The 17,866-nt window shown below is 40.7% G+C and overlaps 1 protein-coding gene across 1 annotated transcript; it reads right to left on the bottom strand.

Annotated features, from left to right (window-relative positions):
- Positions 1-5,679: 5,679 nt before the first annotated feature.
- Positions 5,680-8,017, bottom strand: LOC122001611 (probable polyamine transporter At1g31830). The gene is made up of 2 exons (XM_042556443.1): positions 7,719-8,017; positions 5,680-7,214 (listed from the first exon to the last, which is right to left on the bottom strand). Exons 1-2 carry the CDS (start codon positions 7,890-7,892, stop codon positions 5,745-5,747), a joined length of 1,644 nt encoding a protein of 547 aa, XP_042412377.1. The 5' UTR covers positions 7,893-8,017; the 3' UTR covers positions 5,680-5,744.
- Positions 8,018-17,866: the final 9,849 nt, after the last annotated feature.

Below are 17,866 nucleotides of genomic sequence, written 5' to 3' on the forward strand. Positions count from 1 at the left end.
AAAGAAATATAAGCGTAAAACGGCCTAGGCGGGGATTGAACCCGAGACCTATGATTTAGAGGGACAATGTCATAACCAGTTGACCCAGCAGGGCTGTGCTGAAAGAGGAGGGGAACGATTATATTTAAGTTGGGTTTAGCCGAATTAACCACTTAATATAAATAGAAGGTTTAAGTGGGTTTGGTTTATTTTTGCTTGGTTCGGCAACCTTCTCCCTCTCCAAACCCTCAACGCCGACTCCTCTCCCTCCTCTCCTTCTTTCGGCGCCACACCAAGGAGAACCTAGGGTTCTTCTCCTAGGGTCCCAAGATCACTTTCCGGCGACGATTTCAACACAAGGACGTTCCCCTCCGCGAGTAGAGCACGTGGACGCGAGCGAAACGTCGAGAAGTCGTCTCCACCGGAATTCCTAGCGATTAGAATCGTAAGAAATTACGATCAAGAGGTAAGAGACCCCTCACCTGCGGTATAATAGCTCCGTTTGGTTTTCTACGCATTGGTTTTAGCTATATGCAGGTTTTTCGGCACGTAGGGTGTGTTTAAACCCTCCTCGAGGATGTAGGGATCTAGTTGAACACCTCTAGACGGGCCGGACGCGTTGTTCTCCTTTAGTTGGAGATTCTAGACGTTGTCGGGTGCCTAGAGGTGATCTCCCGATTAGAGGAGAGAGTTGAAGCACGCCAAGTGTTCGGTAAATTGTTGGTGTAGCTAAATACCACTTCAGTTATGTTTAATAGCTCAGTTAAGTGCATTAGGAGCACTTAAAACAGTACCTTAGTTTAGTTCAGCTTATTATATCTTATATGGATCAGATATCCAATGGGTGGGCTCCCACAGTCGCCTCTAGGTTCAGATAACCTAGCTCTAGGTTCAGATAACCTAGAAACAGCATGTTATATCAATTAGCTATAGATATCAGTATTTTATTTTCAGTGGCACTGTACTGGATCAGATATCCTAGTAAGGTTCAGATAACCTAGTCGCTAGGTTTAGATAACCTAGTAGACCCTACTAAATTCGGGACTTGCAAACCCGGGTCTAGTTAGGGATGCGCGCACAGCAAGTACAGTTGCCAGGGTTTATTATTTTCACTTATTATGTATTAGATTTCAAAACTCAAAATCAGTTATGCTAGTTGAGTTTGTTTCCAGTTACAGATTTAGTTTCCGTTAGTTTAGCTTATGTTTAGTTCATGTTATCATGCTTAGATACTAGTATGCCATGATTAGACTTAACCGTTATGCTTGTATGATCATATGCCATGCTTATATGTTATGCTTTATGACCTCAGTACTCCATGTCTTAGCAAGTTCAGTGCATATTTTCAAATAGCATGATTTAAAAGCATATTGCATCGAATGCATGATTTTGTGAGGTAGATGGTTTCTTACTAAGCGAAAGCTTACAGATACTACTTTTCTTATACTGCAGATAAAGGTAAAGGAAAAGTGGACCAGAGTGAGGTTTGGAGGTCAATGCGGAGATGGTGTGTGTGTGTGGAACTGGAATGAAAGATCTTAGGGATCTAACGAGCTTTATTTATACATTAGAACTCTTTAGCATTTACTTTCAGCACTTTCAGTTTATTAGTTTGATACTGTCGTTTTCATGCACGTTAAGTTGTTAAAATGTGTTTTAGTGAGTGAAATGCCATGAACCAGTTTAGAATTGTCACTACCTGTTATCAGAACAGTTTATTATGCAGTAGGTAGTTGTTGGATTGTATTTTGGCACACCGGAGTCCTGAAATCCGAGTTCCCGGCCGAAATCAGACACTGATCGGTCTCCAGACCGATCAGTGCCTGAGCAGTGCCACTGGATCGGTCAGCCGACCGATCCAGACGAATACAGTACGCTACTGTATCCTCCTGGATCGGTCAGCAGACCGATCCAGCACGAGACAGTAGCGTCCCAGGAGATTTCGAGTGCCTGGATCGGTCTGTCGACCGATCCAGCCACACCTGGATCGGTCTGCCGACCGATCCAGCTGGGGACAGAAGCGATGTAGCTGCGGATCGGACAGCCGACCGGTCCAGGGTCTTGTGACCGTACCAGTATCAGCAGATCGATCTGTGGACCGGTCCGGAGGGTGTTACCAGTTGTAAATCCCTCCCCTAGCATGTGTACGACTCCGAGTTACACCCTTTAGCAAGTATAGAATCAAGAAAAGTAACAGTTTAGCAAATGTTAGGGTCAGAGTTAACATTAATCAGATAATTAGCAAAATTTTTAATTAGCCCAGCTTTCCGCACAGTATAGCTTAGCATAAACTGTGGCGATTCGCCTTACAGCCTAGTAGTAGAAGGCGGGTCGTTACAGCTGATGGGAGCATAGACCGATTCAAAGCAAGGCTAGTAGCTCGAGGTTTCTCTCAAAAGTACGGGGAAGATTATGAAGAAACATTTAGTCCCGTGGCAAAAATGACTTCGGTACATACTATTCTAGCACTAGCGGCTAGCATGGATTGGAAATTGTGGCAGTTGGACGTCAAAAATGTCTTTTTATATGGAGAGCTTGATAGACATATTTATATGGATCAACCGCTTGGCTTTGTGTCCGAGTACCATCCCGATTTTGTGTGTAAATTAAAGAAGGCCCTCTACGGATTAAAGCAAGCTCCACGTGCGTGGTACGGAAAAATTGCAGAATATTTAAGATTCTGTGGCTACGCAACTTCTGAAGCGGATTCAAGTCTCTTTATCAAGAAACGTCAAGGACTCATGGTGATCGTTCTGTTGTATGTGGACGACATAATTCTAACAGGCAGCAATTATGCAGAGGTCACTCGTCTCCAGGAAGAACTTTCGTTGCGATTTGATATGAAGAAACTTGGGGAGCTTAGTAATTTTCTTGGGTTGCAAATTGAAAATCTGGATAAAGGAATTTATGTGTCTCAGTTCAATTATGCTAAACGACTCATTGAGAAATTTGGTTTGATTGATGGAAAGAAGCGATCTACACCACTTGATGTAAATACAAGACTTCGTCGTGACGAAGGAACATGTTTGTCGGACCCTCATCCCTTTCGTACACTTGTGGGAAGTCTTATTTATTTGACAATAACAAGGCCGGATATTGCCTTCTCTGTTGGTATGGTCAGTCGATACATGCAAGAGCCAAGGAAGCCACACTTCGAAGAGGCTAAGAAGATCTTAAAATATGTTAATTCTACTCTTAACTTGGGTCTATTCTATGAGAAGGGTGTAGAGTTTTCTTTACAAGGATTTGCAGATGCTGATTTTGGTGGAGACTTGGATGATCGGAGATCAACTTCTGGTTTTGTATTTCTGCGAGGAGCAACAAGTATATCATGGTGTAGCAAAAAGCAAAGTTCAGTATCTCTATCCACGACTGAAGCAGAGTACAAAGCATCTGCTCAGGCTGCTCAAGAGTGTATGTGGCTTCGTAGACTCTTTGAAGATCTGCACGTACCCATTGATCAACCCATTCCTAATCATGGAGATAATCTGAGTGCAATCAAACTTACGTCTAATCCTGTCTTCCACGCGAGGACAAAACATATTGAACTTGAGCATCATTTCATTCGTGAGAAAGTGCTCGACGGAATTATTGATATGGTCGCAGTTAAGAGTGAAGACAACATTGCTGACATTTTTACAAAAACACTTCCAAAGGGTGCATTCGAAGATCTGCGATCAAAGCTCGGATTAGTTCTGAGAACATCACTTTAAGGGGGAGTGTTGAATTATAAAGTGATGTTTTATTTTTTTGGTTCGTAATTTTTTTAGTTAAGATTTAAATATTTTATTTTATAATTTGAAAGGTTAATCATTGTCCGAGTCTTTAATTAGGATAATCTTGTCCGAGTCTTTAGGTGATTAGAATTTATCTTTGTGATCCTAATTTATAGGATCTGGTCTTACGTGATCCTATTTTATAGGATCTAGTGATAGTTTGTAAAGCCTATTTATAGGCTCCTTCTTTTCTGAATTTTAACGTAAGAGAGTTTTTATTATTCCATCGTCCAGTTTTTTATCTCTTAAAATTTCTTCATATCAAGAGCTTCTTCACGGTAAGTCACTTCGATATTCTTGAAGTGACGGAAGTTTCGTCGATTCTGGTTTTCTCTACACCTCCTCCTTCCTGTTGGCGGCCGAAGCAGGGAGAAAAACGCCGTCCCTTTTGCATGCTACAGTGCATCCTCTTTTCTCCTCAAGCCCTAACCAACCAAAAGACTAAAATGCCCTCCTCCTTTCCCCCAATTTCTTCTTTGCCTTTAACCCATATCCACATCATCGCTGATAATAGAATCTTACTTCAACCTATAAGAAGATCCCAAGTGTCCCTCACCGCCAGACAAAGTCTGACACCTGACATTTCCTGACACTTGCCAGAGGCCCAAAGTACACATGGTCATATAAAAAGGGGTGTCCTCTCTCGTGCGCAAGTACACTTACTAACTTTTTCGCATATGTCTTCTACTTTCTGCGTTTTTACTGTTCTTCTGGGGAAAAATACCTAATTTGAGCGTTAGAGGGCCTGCTCCGGGGATTTTTTCCCTGGTTCTTGGTCCCTAACGTGAAGGGTGCTCGTCTGAGTGTGCATAGGGAACTCTCGCTTCATCATCCTCATCACCGCCCCTTGTCAGCAGCCTGTGTGAGCCTGCCCTCGAAGTACTAAGGGTCTCCGTCACCTTCTGTCAACACCAGCGACAGTATAGCCGGCCTCCATCTGACTCAGATTTTGGACGGGATCAAAACAGATGAAGAAGTTCACTTTCACACAAGACTCAATTGAATTTGTTAAACACTACTCTTGTCACTTGCAATGTCTTTCTCGTGTTTAAACTTATATAACATATCAGCCAAAGGGTAAAAGGAGCACCAAACGATGATGACTCGAGAATCGTTGGAGCAAAAGCCGATGGGGACACTAGCACGAAGGAGAATCGTTGGAGCAAAAGCCGATGAGGACACTAGCACGGAGGAGAGCATCATCAGAGCAAGAAATGGCGGAGGAGAATCGCCACAGCAGATTGCCAGATCGAGTTCCACACATAGGAGAAGGATGGAATTAGGTTTTTCTGTGTATTTTTGAGATGAAACTTAAGAGTTTAGCGGCGATTTTAATTCGTCGCTAATATATTTGCGACGAATTTAGTCATTTCGTCGTTAATGTATCTTTTTTGCGACGAATTGTAAAAATTCATCGCAAATAGTTTATTTTTTGCGACGATTTAATATTTCGTCGCTAACACCATATTTTAGCTACGAAATATTAATTCGACGCTAATTTTCATCGCTATTGTAATAATTTTTTTATAGTGCAATCGGTCGCTGATCGGTGGGGAGGACGCTTGTTCGATCTTATAAGGTACATGACTTGACTCAGTGCTCACTCGGCCTAGCCCTGGAACTGAGCAAAGGAATCTTGTGTCGGGTCGGCCCTGCAGCCCGATCAACACCGGCCACATATCAAGGAATTCACTATTTACCTACAAGGATAGCTTACTGATCCTAAATTGCTGGGATTGATCCTAAATTATTGTGATAAATCCGACCGAGCTAGATGCCCGATCGAACATTCATGTTCAACCGGCTATATAATCCAATCGGAAAACTCATAGTTGTTACCGATACCTTTAACCTCCTGACCATCACATTAATCGGTTTTCACTACTTTCACCCTTTTTAGGTAATCATCTTCACCACGTATCAATTAAGATAAAACTTCGTTTATTTTTATTCAAATAATCATATATTATTATATAATCTTGACTAAAATTATAGATTCCGTGCTGAATTAACTTCTAGATCTCTGATGGGAGAGTGATCGGTAGCATTAGTCGTCTCGCCAGCAACTGTACAGAAGTCGGCCAGCTCAGGGTTCACTGAGAACTTCAACCACCGCCTCCTCTCCGCCCACTGCAAACCCGGCCGCAGCACCAGCCCGAGCGCCACCGCCCCGCCGCTCACTAACGCTACATTGAGCGACGACAGCGCCAGCACCACCAGTATCAGCACTGTCGGCGGGACCAGCATCAGCACGCATCCCACGGTTCCCAGCGGGATTTTATACGGCCGCGCCGCCGTCGGGTGCTTCATCCTCAGCCTCACGAATGCTGCGAACTCCATAAGCATCCCGAAGCAGTAGAGGAAGTTCTCCGCCGCCACGATCTCCTGGAAGCTCAGCCACGAGAGCAGCACCACGCCGGAGGCCGAGAAAAGGATGCCGAGCAGAGGAGTCCCGTGGCGCGATCGCCGGGCGAAGGCCTCAGGCAGCATCCCCCGCTCCGCCATCCCCAGTAGTTGGTACGAATCGCTGCTCATCTCAGCGACGAACATCCCCATGTTGGAGACGGCGGCGGCGGCGCGCACCCACCAGGAGAGCCACGGGCCGCCGACGGCCAGTGCGACGTCGGAGAAGTACCCGTCGGCCCATGCGTCGCGATCGACGGGGAGCGCGCCGGTGCCGACGAATAGGGGGAACAAGTAGGCGGAGACGACGAGGATCACGGCGTAAAAGAGAGACCTCGGCAGCGTTTTCGCCGGATTACTGACTTCTCCTGCTAAAGTTGAGATCGAATCCCAATAATTGAGATTCCAAAACAGGGTGTTCAAGTAGAGATTCCAATCGACGTTGTGGAAATCGACCTCGACCCATCGTTTTGGCTTCAGTTTGGGGACGGCGACGACGCCCATGACTAGGAAAGGGAGGACAGAGAAGGCGCCGAGGAAGACGGCCATCCCGCCGACGACAGTGAGGCCGCGGTAGTTCATGTAGGTGAGAAGGACGGTGAGCGCGAGTGCAGCGAGGCCTCGGGGCGGGCCGGCGGCGAGGCGGGGGATGGCGGACTTGAGGTAGTCGAGGAAGAGGATGGGGTACAGAGCGTTGTCGATGACGCCGGAGAGCCACTTCATCCAGCCTTGTTGGAAGCCGCAAAAGGGGCCGAGGGCCGAGGAGACCCAGACAACGTACCCGCCGTTCTCCGGGAACATGGTGCCGAGTTCGGCGGTGATGAGCGCCTCGGGAACGCTCCATATGAGCGGGAACAGGAGAAAGCCCAGGAGGGCCAGGAGGGGGCCGCCGGCGCCGACGCTGTCCTCGACGCCGAAGGGACCGCCGGAGACCTCGTAAAAGATGAGGAACACGAGGGGGAGGATTGATAACTTGTGACGCTTCTCCGGCCGCCGCCGGTCGCCGAGGCCCTGGTACGGGACGCCATCTCCGCCGCCGACCTCTCCCATCGGCCGCTGCAACAGTTGGATTATATTCCAGATTGAAATCACAACATTACGAGACGAAAAATTCCAAAGATTCAAGAATTGCTTCGAGATCGCTTCTACCTTCTCATATTCGAGATCAAACAAAGAGATCGCAACAACATCAATTTGACATAGAAATAATACATAATCATATACCATTTACCAAGCAATCTGACTATTAAAGTGTTATTTTTATTTGTTCATCACTTTGTTTATTTGAAGAAATGAAGGAGAACAAAATTCGGGAAAGGTTAATCTTCATCTGATGCGCCATGAATCAGGAACACTAAAATAAGGATAAATGAAGAAAAGTTCTAAGTGTTTTCAAAAAGTAAGCCAGGTCGAACGAAAAGGCTCCAAACAAAGAAACGTTCATATTCAAAAACAAACAAAACAACACAAATCAAAACGCAAACAATTATTGAGCCGATCCGGAATCAATCAGCAGAGCAAATAGGGCTGGAGATCGATAACATGAATCCTACTCCTTACCGGTTGCTCGAGCTGCTCCGTCGGTTGACCTCCAGATCGGCAGTCGCTGTCGCTGGGGTCTTCTGATTTGGACGGCGGATCGTGGCCATTCGCTCGGGAACTGGCACAGTCGCCTCTTCTCTTGTGATCCGGAAGAGGAGGGGGAGAAGGAGGAGAGGGGAGATACTGCGACATGGAGAGAGATCGAGGAGGGAGGATTCGCCTGTGGCGATCGGGCTGCCGCCTCTGTTTTCTCAGTGCGAACAGAGCAGCCCGGCGAGTTTTAGTAGTTGCGCATGCCTCGCAGAGGCTAACCAGTGGGTCCTACTTGAGGACAGGGGACTACCAGTAAGACAAGCCAATAAGTCAATAACTATTGGCGAGTTGAGTAGTGCGCAACAACTGCCACGTGATTAAAAGGATCCACAATAAAATAAATACACTGCCTTTACAGTGGTGGGCTCCACCCATAAAAAAAACAAGAAACCACGTATAAATTATTTTTGAACGATGTCTTATCTCAAAATACACTCGGTGGACGCCCTCTTTAGAGGAGAAAATTAATCACAGATAATTATTAATTTTTAAAATAATAATTAACATATAAGAGAGATATTTATCTCAGTTTTATTAAAATTCGAACTCTAAATCTTATGATGACAACATCTCATACACTAACCACTAGACCGTCCCGAGAGGACATCTCAATCTTCACCCTTTTTCAATAGTGGTGTTGCCAAGTTGAGCAGGATATTCAGAAATTTGAGTTTGGATTTGGTTCATTATTTTTAAACTTGAGCTTAATTTAAATTTGATTTAGTTTGTAAACGAATATATTGCGAGTTCACGAACTAAATACTATTAAACTCGAGTTCAACTCGATAATATTTTCGAGTTTGAAATCAAACTCAAGCTCGGCTAATTAACTTAATCGACCGAACTCGAACAAACTTTTTTTTCGAATCGAGACCCAGAAAACGTGTTCATATGGATACCGTAGAAGCGCGAATGTGTTGATCGCGCTGAGATCTACATCTGAATCAAAGTTGCTGTCGAGAGTACCGATTTACGCAACAAATGTAATGATTCTATGTGATAGAGTAGGCAAACGTAGTATATTGTATTCACTTGGATCTCTAGAGGCCCATGTCATGTTTTTATTATGCATATATGTGGTGTATGTCATGTTTGTATGCGATGCACGTTTAATTAGTTATTGCAATTAGGTCATTTTTCATATGCCTATCAAAGTTTGGTACTCACTACTACCTTGATCAATTGTAGTCAGGTTTACCAAAGTAAAGTGACTCGATTTATCTTGGTAATAAAGGTACTCACAAGACAATTGCGATGTTCGACTATTGAACTTTGAGTGTGACTTAACTAAGTTACCTCAATTGGATTAAGGATTTAGAGGCATATATCATATGATGTAATTCAAATTATACTAGTTTTGGGCGATTAGTCATATCTAACTCAAGATGAGTTATAATATGGATTTCATACGATGGGCAAATGAACAAATAGTCTTATTCACCTAACTATACAAAAGTTGCATATAATGTAATTAGCAAAGGTTGTCTACCTAAATTATACAAGTCTTAGGTGATTAGTCAAAGCTAACTCAAGATGAGGTATAATATGGAACTTGCCCCACCTGAATGTCGTTACTTTTGGGTATGGAACTAGTAGTGTGGGTAAACTATCGTTGCCCATATCCATGACTTGCTCCTACCAAGATTTATAATTCGATAGGAGAATCAGTTAAGTAAATGCCTAATTAAATGTAGAGTTGGTCCTGGTTGTTTAAAGGCTCTGGGTGAAATTATTAATTATGCCTCAATTTTATCCTTCCATCAACCTAAGTCATAATTATTTTAATCTATAAAATTTTATTTCTAGAAATGAGATAAGGAAATATTTTAGTAGTAAGAAGTTTTTTTTTTCATCTTACGAGGGCTATTTCTTTTTTATTTATGTTTGAATATCTGCAATTCTAACATAGAAATAAGAATGAAACATCAATTCTAAACTATGATTATAAATTCTTGTTTCATTCCTACGCTATTAAATTATCCAAGAATAACAATTATATTTGTAATCAATTTCATTCAGAATGTAAAGATATTTTCAAAGAACAATCACTTGAATTTTAGCAAAAGAACATTGACAGTGAAGAAAAATTCAACCCAAGAACGCAAAGAGATAAGTATAGTAATGTAACACAAAATCCCGACACCAAACTGAGAAATAATAAAGAAGTGCAGCCTAATCAGTTTACCTTCATAATCCTAATGATCAATATCAATATAGGAATATAGAAGAACGAAGGGAACACCAGAAAGACCTATCACAAATATATTCACTTTGAGTTTGAGCAACTTAAACAATATATTGAACAGAGTAGTTAAGAATTAAAATCTTTTTATTTCCAAAAAAGTGATATTACTTATATACTTTACTTAATTAGAAAAATTAAAACTCAGTATAAATGAATTAAATTTTATGTAAAGGAATCCTAGTAATAGCAAAAATTTAAAACACTGTAAAATTTTTAAAATTTCAAATTAACTAAAGCATCATGTGACGACCAAAAACATTCCATGAAGAAAAACATAATTGGTCACTCAGTCCATAAAGCAAAACATATTTTAGTTTATAAAAACTTAAACATCAGATAAACATAACAAAATAATTTTTTTTTTAAAGAAAAATGTTAGTTCCTTAGAATTAACATAAACCTTCCAGCTTATTGGACATCTCCTCGTCAATTTCACATCCAAATCTAAAGTATCGCCCATATGAGACATTGTAAACCTTCTCCTTCACTTCCTCTTCACCAAATCAGAAGAAAAAATGAGAGTAGATGCAGAGGATAGTTAAATTGTCGACTGCAATACACCTATAAAAAATATATAGAGGCAACTTATTTAAAGTGTCTTCGTAATGCACTTTTAAAGGCAAAATTTGGCAAAACCTAGTGGCTAATGATGCATTTGGTTCATATGAATATGAAGCTTGTAGAAAATTAGTGAATGAACTCAGTAAGTCATGATGTAGAATGGACTCAACAAGTCAAGATGTAGAAAATTTGATTCATAGACTATTAACCTTGTAGGGACTGAAGCTGCAATTGTTTATGATGCAGAATGGACTCAACAAGTCACTCGTGTCAAATTTATTCAGGCAACCATAGACGAAAGTAGTACATATTCAACAAAACTTATTAGTAATTGGAAAGTGTATTAGGGTTCCACATAATATTATTTACTCAAACACTACAACCAAATCCCTAATCTGGAGCAACAATAAGAGAAACGGTGGGAAAAAAAGTAATAAAAATTGATGCATAATTGGAAAAAAAATATGGCAAAAATTGATACTCAAAGTGACCAATCAAAAGAAAAGGGTCGATTAAGACCTAAAAACGAATGATGCAAGACCTAAAATTGAATGGAGAAGAAACTGCCAATTTGTGTAGAAACAAAACATGATTAATAAGAAAATGAAAGGTATGAGCGTTTACCAGCAAGGGAGCTTGGCAGGGCAGGTCCGACAGGAAAATCAATTTGGAAGAGAGAGCTAGAGATGACTAGTCTCGCTGATGGAGGGCGCCTTTGAGAGAGGGCAAAGGGCTTGTAATCATTGCGATGAGGTATGATTTGGGGGCGGTGAGTAGAATTACGGTGAAGATCATATCAGAATAGGGCTTTTGGCGAGGGAGGGTTTCGACGACGGGGCTTTGGGAGAGAGAAAATGGTGATTTTAGAAAAAAAAACATATATATATATATATATATATATATATATATATATATATATATATATATATATATATATATATATATATATATATATATATATATATATAAGGACTTACTTCTTGCATCTTACATTGAAACAAAGCTTTAGATATCTCAAATCTCTCGTGTCTTGCCTGCCCTTGATATAGTTGTCTAAGATGTTCAACCATACCGTGAGCATCCATGTTCTCATGTTGCCTCTAAAGCGTAGAGTTCATGGTGGCAAATATAAGGCATGACACATCTAATGCATCATCTTGATGTTTCTTATAAACATCCTTATCAGCACGAGTAGCAGTAGGGTGAGTGGTTCAGGAATAGGTTGCTCTAGGACATACAATTTTTTTTCTTGCTTGAGAATAATTCAAGTTTCTGTACCAGTCTAAGAAATTAGCTTCATTGATCTTATCCTTATCAAGGACAGATCACAGAGAGATAGAGAGAGAGAGAGTATTCGATGTATTAGACAACATGGTGATTTACAATAAGAAATGCATAAATAAGTATCATATTTCAATCATTTAATCAGTAAACGAGTATCTCTACCACAAGGGAGAATTTGTCGTTGATATATATATATATATATATATATATATATATATATATATATATATATATATATATAAATCACCATGTTGTCTAATACATCGAATACTCTCTCTCTCTCTCTCTGTGATCTGTCCTTAATAAGGATAAGATCAATGAAGCTAATTTCTTAGACTGGTACAGAAACTTGAATTATTCTCAAGCAAGAAGAAAAATTGTATGTCCTAGAGCAACCTATTCCTGAACCACTCACCCTACTGCTACTCGTGCTGATAAGAATGTTTATAAGAAACATCAAGATGATGCATTAGATGTGTCATGCCTTATATTTGCCACCATGAACTCTACACTTTAGAGGCAACATGAGAACATGGATACTCATGGTATGGTTGAACATCTTAGACAACTATATCAAGGGCAGGCAAGACACGAGAGATTTGAGATATCTAAAGCTTTGTTTCAACGTAAGATGCAAGAAGTAAGTCTCGTAGGAACTCATGTAGTTAAAACGATTGGGTACATTGAGAACCTTGAAAGATTAGGATTTCCATTGGGCCAAGAATTGACCGCTGACCTTGTTATGTAATCATTGCCAGAAGGTTATAGTCAATTTATTATGAACTATAGCATGAATGAAATTGACAAGCCGTTGCATGGGATGTTAAGCATGTTGAGAACTGCTGAACTCAACCTTAAGAAGGCAAAGCCTAGTAATGTTTTGATGGTATAAAAGGGAAAAGGCAAATGACAACCCAAAGGTAAGGGTAAGACCTAAGCCAAAGGCAAAGCTAAGTCTCATGCATTGAAACCTAAAGGTGGGGTGGCTAAGGAAGGAATCTACTTCCACTATGGTGAGACCAGACACTAGAAGAAGAACTGCAAGTTATACCTCAAGGAAGTAAAAAGGAAGAGAATTGAGACTTCATCCTCATGTATATATGTTATAGAAGTCAATTTATCTATTTCTTTTTCATGGATATTAGATACCGGCTATATATCTTATTGGACCCCGTGGTTATTTTGGTGTGATCAACTAAATTAAGTTAGGTCCTGTTTTGGTTTAATCTTTGTGTCTAAGTGTGCAGGAGCTTAGGATCACAGGAAGTCGAGCGGAAGACGCAGCTAGCGAGAAGGATGACACGAGAAGGGAGTCGACGGGCTCGATGCATCCGAGGGACGAGGTGCTGCGGAAGAGTACACCGGTGGACGAGAAGAACATACACGATGTTTGAGGGATGAGCAGCCGGAGCAGAAGCCTGCTCAAGGAGATGGTCGAAAATTGGGTTCGAGTGAGCCCTATTTCGATTGACCGCAATCACCCAGACGATCAGAGCAGCAGAAGAGTGAAAGAAGCTGATAAAGACTACTGGAGGCACCCTCAACAGGAGTTGAAGGAGCATCCAAGGCGCCCACGCGACTCTACCACCTTTAGGCGGAAGACACCTCCTATGAGCATGGAAGGCACCCTCCGTAAGCATGAAAGGCACCCTCCATGAGCATGGAAGGCACCTTTGACCAGGAAAACTAATCGTTGCCAAGGGATAAAACTCTATCCCTTGGCGTCTCGCTGGAGGCACCCTCCAAGCCCTTTGGAGGTGCTCTCAAGCTATGGATAGGATTTCTAGGAGATATAAAAAGGCTCATGGAGCTAGAAAATAACACAACAACTTCTGTAATCACTTTCCTAGTTATTTCTAAGCTTTCAGTGTGTGTAAAAGGCTTCTCCACCTTCAAAGAAAGAGATTCTTAGTGAGCTTTTCAACCGCCTTGGATTAAGAACCAACTAGGTTGTAATCAAGTAAATAGTGACCCTTTACTTATTTCTTTAAGTTGTTAATTCTGTTTTTATTTGTGTTTCTAGTCTAAGTCCAAGGATCGGGAAGGGATTTTATTTTTTTATTTTAAGCAATTCACCCCCTCTTGCCGGCACCGCTTCACCAAAAAGTGGTATCAGAGCCCAACCGTCTCAGAAAGACTAACTGCTGACTGAAGCATCAAAGATCAAAGACGATGGCCGGATCGACAATCTACCTACCAAAATTCGAGGGCGAATTTGCGTCATGGAAAAAATGAATGGAGGTATTCTTCAAAACTGATTTTGAAATATTACTAATAATTAAATACGATTTTGTAGCTCCAAAAACCCCACAAGGAGAAGAAAAAGAAGATTATCAGTGGACCAAGAAGGAGCAAATAGACTTCGTAGCAAACGAATGAGTCGAATTCCACCTACTCAATGTACTTCCACCCTACGAAGTAAATCGAATCAGAGATTACGACTCAGTAAAGGAACTTTGGGAGAAGTTCCTAGGACTGCACGAATGAACTTCTGAAACAAAACTTGCGAGACGGGACTTGCTCCAGAATTAACTGATGAACCTCAGGATGGAAGAAGGAGAGTCAGTAGCACAACTAACGGAAGAGTCAAGGAGCTAATCACCGGATTAACAAACTTCGGAGAAATGGTAATGAATCAGGACACACAAAGGTATGCATTAAATGTGTTCCCAAGAACACTAGAATGGACATCTATAGTAGACTCCTACTATATCTCAAAGGATCTCAAGGTAAGTACACTAGACAATCTCTTTTCCATTTTCGAATTACACAAATCTCAATGTATAGGACAAAAGAGATCGAGCCAGAACATTGCCCTAAAGGTAAGAACGAATGATTCTGACTCTGAAAAATCAATTGATGAAGACGAAGCTGCCCTAATGGTAAGAAAGTTCAATAAGTTTATTCGATCTAATAAATTTAAATCAAAGACGAATAAGGATTATCAAAGCAAAAGGAAGGTCCACTGTTACAACTGCAATGAAGAAGGATACATCAAGGATGAATGTCCTAAACTAAAGAAGAAGGAAAAGGAAAAGTATAAAAGACCAACATCCTCCAAATACAAGAACCTGAAGGCCACATGAGATGAATCATCATCCTCTGAGTTTGAGGTTGAGGCCTTCTCAAGACTAGCCCCACTACAACAAATATCACTTTCCGCAGCGCATCATCAATGACATGCGATTAAAGCACGCCGTTAATAATAATTTTTACGGAACGCTAAAATATGTGTGCTGCGGATAGAATAATGTTTATACAAATCACAACGTAGAAAAAAAATATGTTGTCAATAAACTTTTCTACGACATGCAGAATGCGCTATTAAAACTTAATATTAACGGCGTACAAAACGCGCTGTTAATACTTATTAATATTATTAACGACGACGTATTAAAAAAGCACGTTATTAATACCACATGTTTAAATGTTAATATCTAATCTCACCGTGGCTTTTTTCACTCACCAACAAACCCTTAATGCCCAAATCTCATCACCTTCTCCCTCTCCCTCTTTTGCTTCTTGTCAATCCACCGCCCCCTCCCTCTCCCTCCTCCGCTTCACCAACCTCCGCTCCTCCTCATCCTCTTCTCTCCTCCTTATCAAGCCTCTGTTCATTTTCTCTGCAAGATCCTCGCCTCTCCAGCCCTTTCTTCATCGATCGCGCCCTCGACGACACTGGCGTCCGCGTATCCTCGCAGGATGCGGAGGTCGTGCTTAAGATCTCTTCCTCCCAGTCGGGTGCTGCCTTCGCCCTATCTCGACCATCCAAAAGTTGGCGTTTGAGAGAGGAGTAAGGGGAAAGAGATTCATCCTTGCGGCGTGAGGATGTAGTACCTTCTGTCGCATCCTTCCTGTTCGATCTGGCTTAGATCGCCGACGCCTCTCACAATTTCGTTCACCAGATGGCGGTTCGACCTTCCGGCATTGTCGAATCTCTTTTTTATGCACAGATGGTAATGGTTTCTTCCCTTTGATTCAGATTCATCACTCTTCCAATGTGATAACGGTCGAACCCTTTTTTTCAACTTTAGTTGTTGATTTATCGAGGTTTTCCTATTGTTATCAATCGTCGATCTTTGGGAAACTTCTAGATTTTATTAGGTTGGGGAAACATTTATGGATCAGTATTACAATTACCTCTGCAATTCTCCGGAGTTAGTTCATCGGTTTTACTAGGAAAGGAGCAGACTTGGTCATCCTAATGGCCATGGCAATGTTACCTGCCCATCGATTAAATTTCAGGTTTATATGAGACCAACTCTTGATCATCTTGTTGGCTTGTGCGGTGATCTTTCTTTTACACTGAAGCTTCCCAAAATAAAGATTCACCTTGTATGGATGAAATGAGTGATAAAATGAACAGAGACAGCGGTTCTTTGAACAACGGAGAAAGCTCAGCTTGGAAGGAAGAAGAACCAGATAATGTGATTGATGTAACTGCCGATAGCTTTCCACCTCCGCTGGTTAAATCAGAGACTAAAACTGATCACTAGCAGAATCTCAAAAAGTCTTATGCTTCAGTAGTAAGTGTTGATCTTGAATAGATGCATGTAATGTGTTAGTTCGACTCATGTTCATTAAAACTGTAAAAGAATAGAATGACTTGATGTATACAGGTCAAAGTTATGAAGGATATTACTTCAAAATCTTCTCCAGCATGGTGTCCTGCTTCGCATCATCCAGCTTCTTGTGGCCCTATTTCTGGATCGATTGGTTTTGAAAGCGAAAAAATCTAGAAGGCACAGTATACTAACTTCACATCAAGTTTTTTACAACGCTCTGCAGTTTGATTGCATAAACATTTAAACTTATTCTGCTACTTACAGATGATGCTTATTCATTATATTTGAATTATTTACCATTTGATGCAACACCTGCTCAAGTTGAAGAAGAGTTCAAGAGGTTTGGTCTTATAAAGCCTAGTGCAATGCAAGTCAAACGCTATAAGGTTGCTTTTATTCTCTCTCTTTTTTCCATTCACTGGTTTGCAAATTGCTTCTTCATTGCTTTCATTTGAGTAATCCTCAAAATTTTATGGTTATGCATTTTCATCAAAATGACAGTTACAAAATTCTTGCTTTGGTTTCGTGGAGTTTAAGTTCTCGGATGTTGTTCAGCGGGCAATAGAGGTAAACTTCACATACCTCATTTCAATTACATTTATGGATTAATATGAATCAAAGGCTATTCAATTGGGTTTACTCCTTTTAAAATGATGATCAGGGATATCAATTTGTTGCACAATTGACTGGTACACTTAATTTTTTGTTCTGATGTGTTTAGTTGGTTAGATGGATCTATTTGTGGTTGTGACCTAAGATGTGTTTTGTTCCTAAAGAGGTCATAAGTTAAAGGGAAAGAAAAGAGAAGTAAAAAAAAACTAAGAAGATTATTAGATACGCTTCCGATACCTATTAAATCCTAAATCTTTATATGAATAAAATACTCACCAAATTATTATATATTCTTTAAATATCAGCAAACATTCAGGTTATGCCTCGTGACCCATCATACAATTTTTTTTTTGTTATCTTCCTTTGGTAGTAGAAACCTGTGTTATTAAATTTTGCAAGGTTTTGATAACTTAGAAGAGGAGCTCAAGACATTAGTAGATATGGGCTTTGAGGAGGTATTTTCCAATTGTGATAATTCTGTAGTCAAAGCCTTCTTAGACAATTAACTCTTACAATTGTAGTGTTGCTATTTGTTTGGTTGTAGAAAGTGTGTTACTTCTCAAATTTATGTTGCCATTGCTTCCACTATTATTCTTTTCAAAAAAATTAATGAATTTTTTAATCGGTTGCAACTGCGCTTGAACTTTTTAATCTGTTGATGAAATTTGATTTTCATTATAGGCAAGGTCAATGATTTTGACAGATACATAGATCATGGATCACCTATGGACCAAATTGAAGTGCTGGACTTACAAGAATTGGAAGTCTGTGAAATGACGTCAACAGATCCAAACATAAAAGTGCAT

Source organism: Zingiber officinale, chromosome 7A (assembly GCF_018446385.1).
Source record: "Zingiber officinale cultivar Zhangliang chromosome 7A, Zo_v1.1, whole genome shotgun sequence".
In the NCBI taxonomy this organism is placed as follows: Eukaryota; Viridiplantae; Streptophyta; class Magnoliopsida; order Zingiberales; family Zingiberaceae; genus Zingiber; species Zingiber officinale.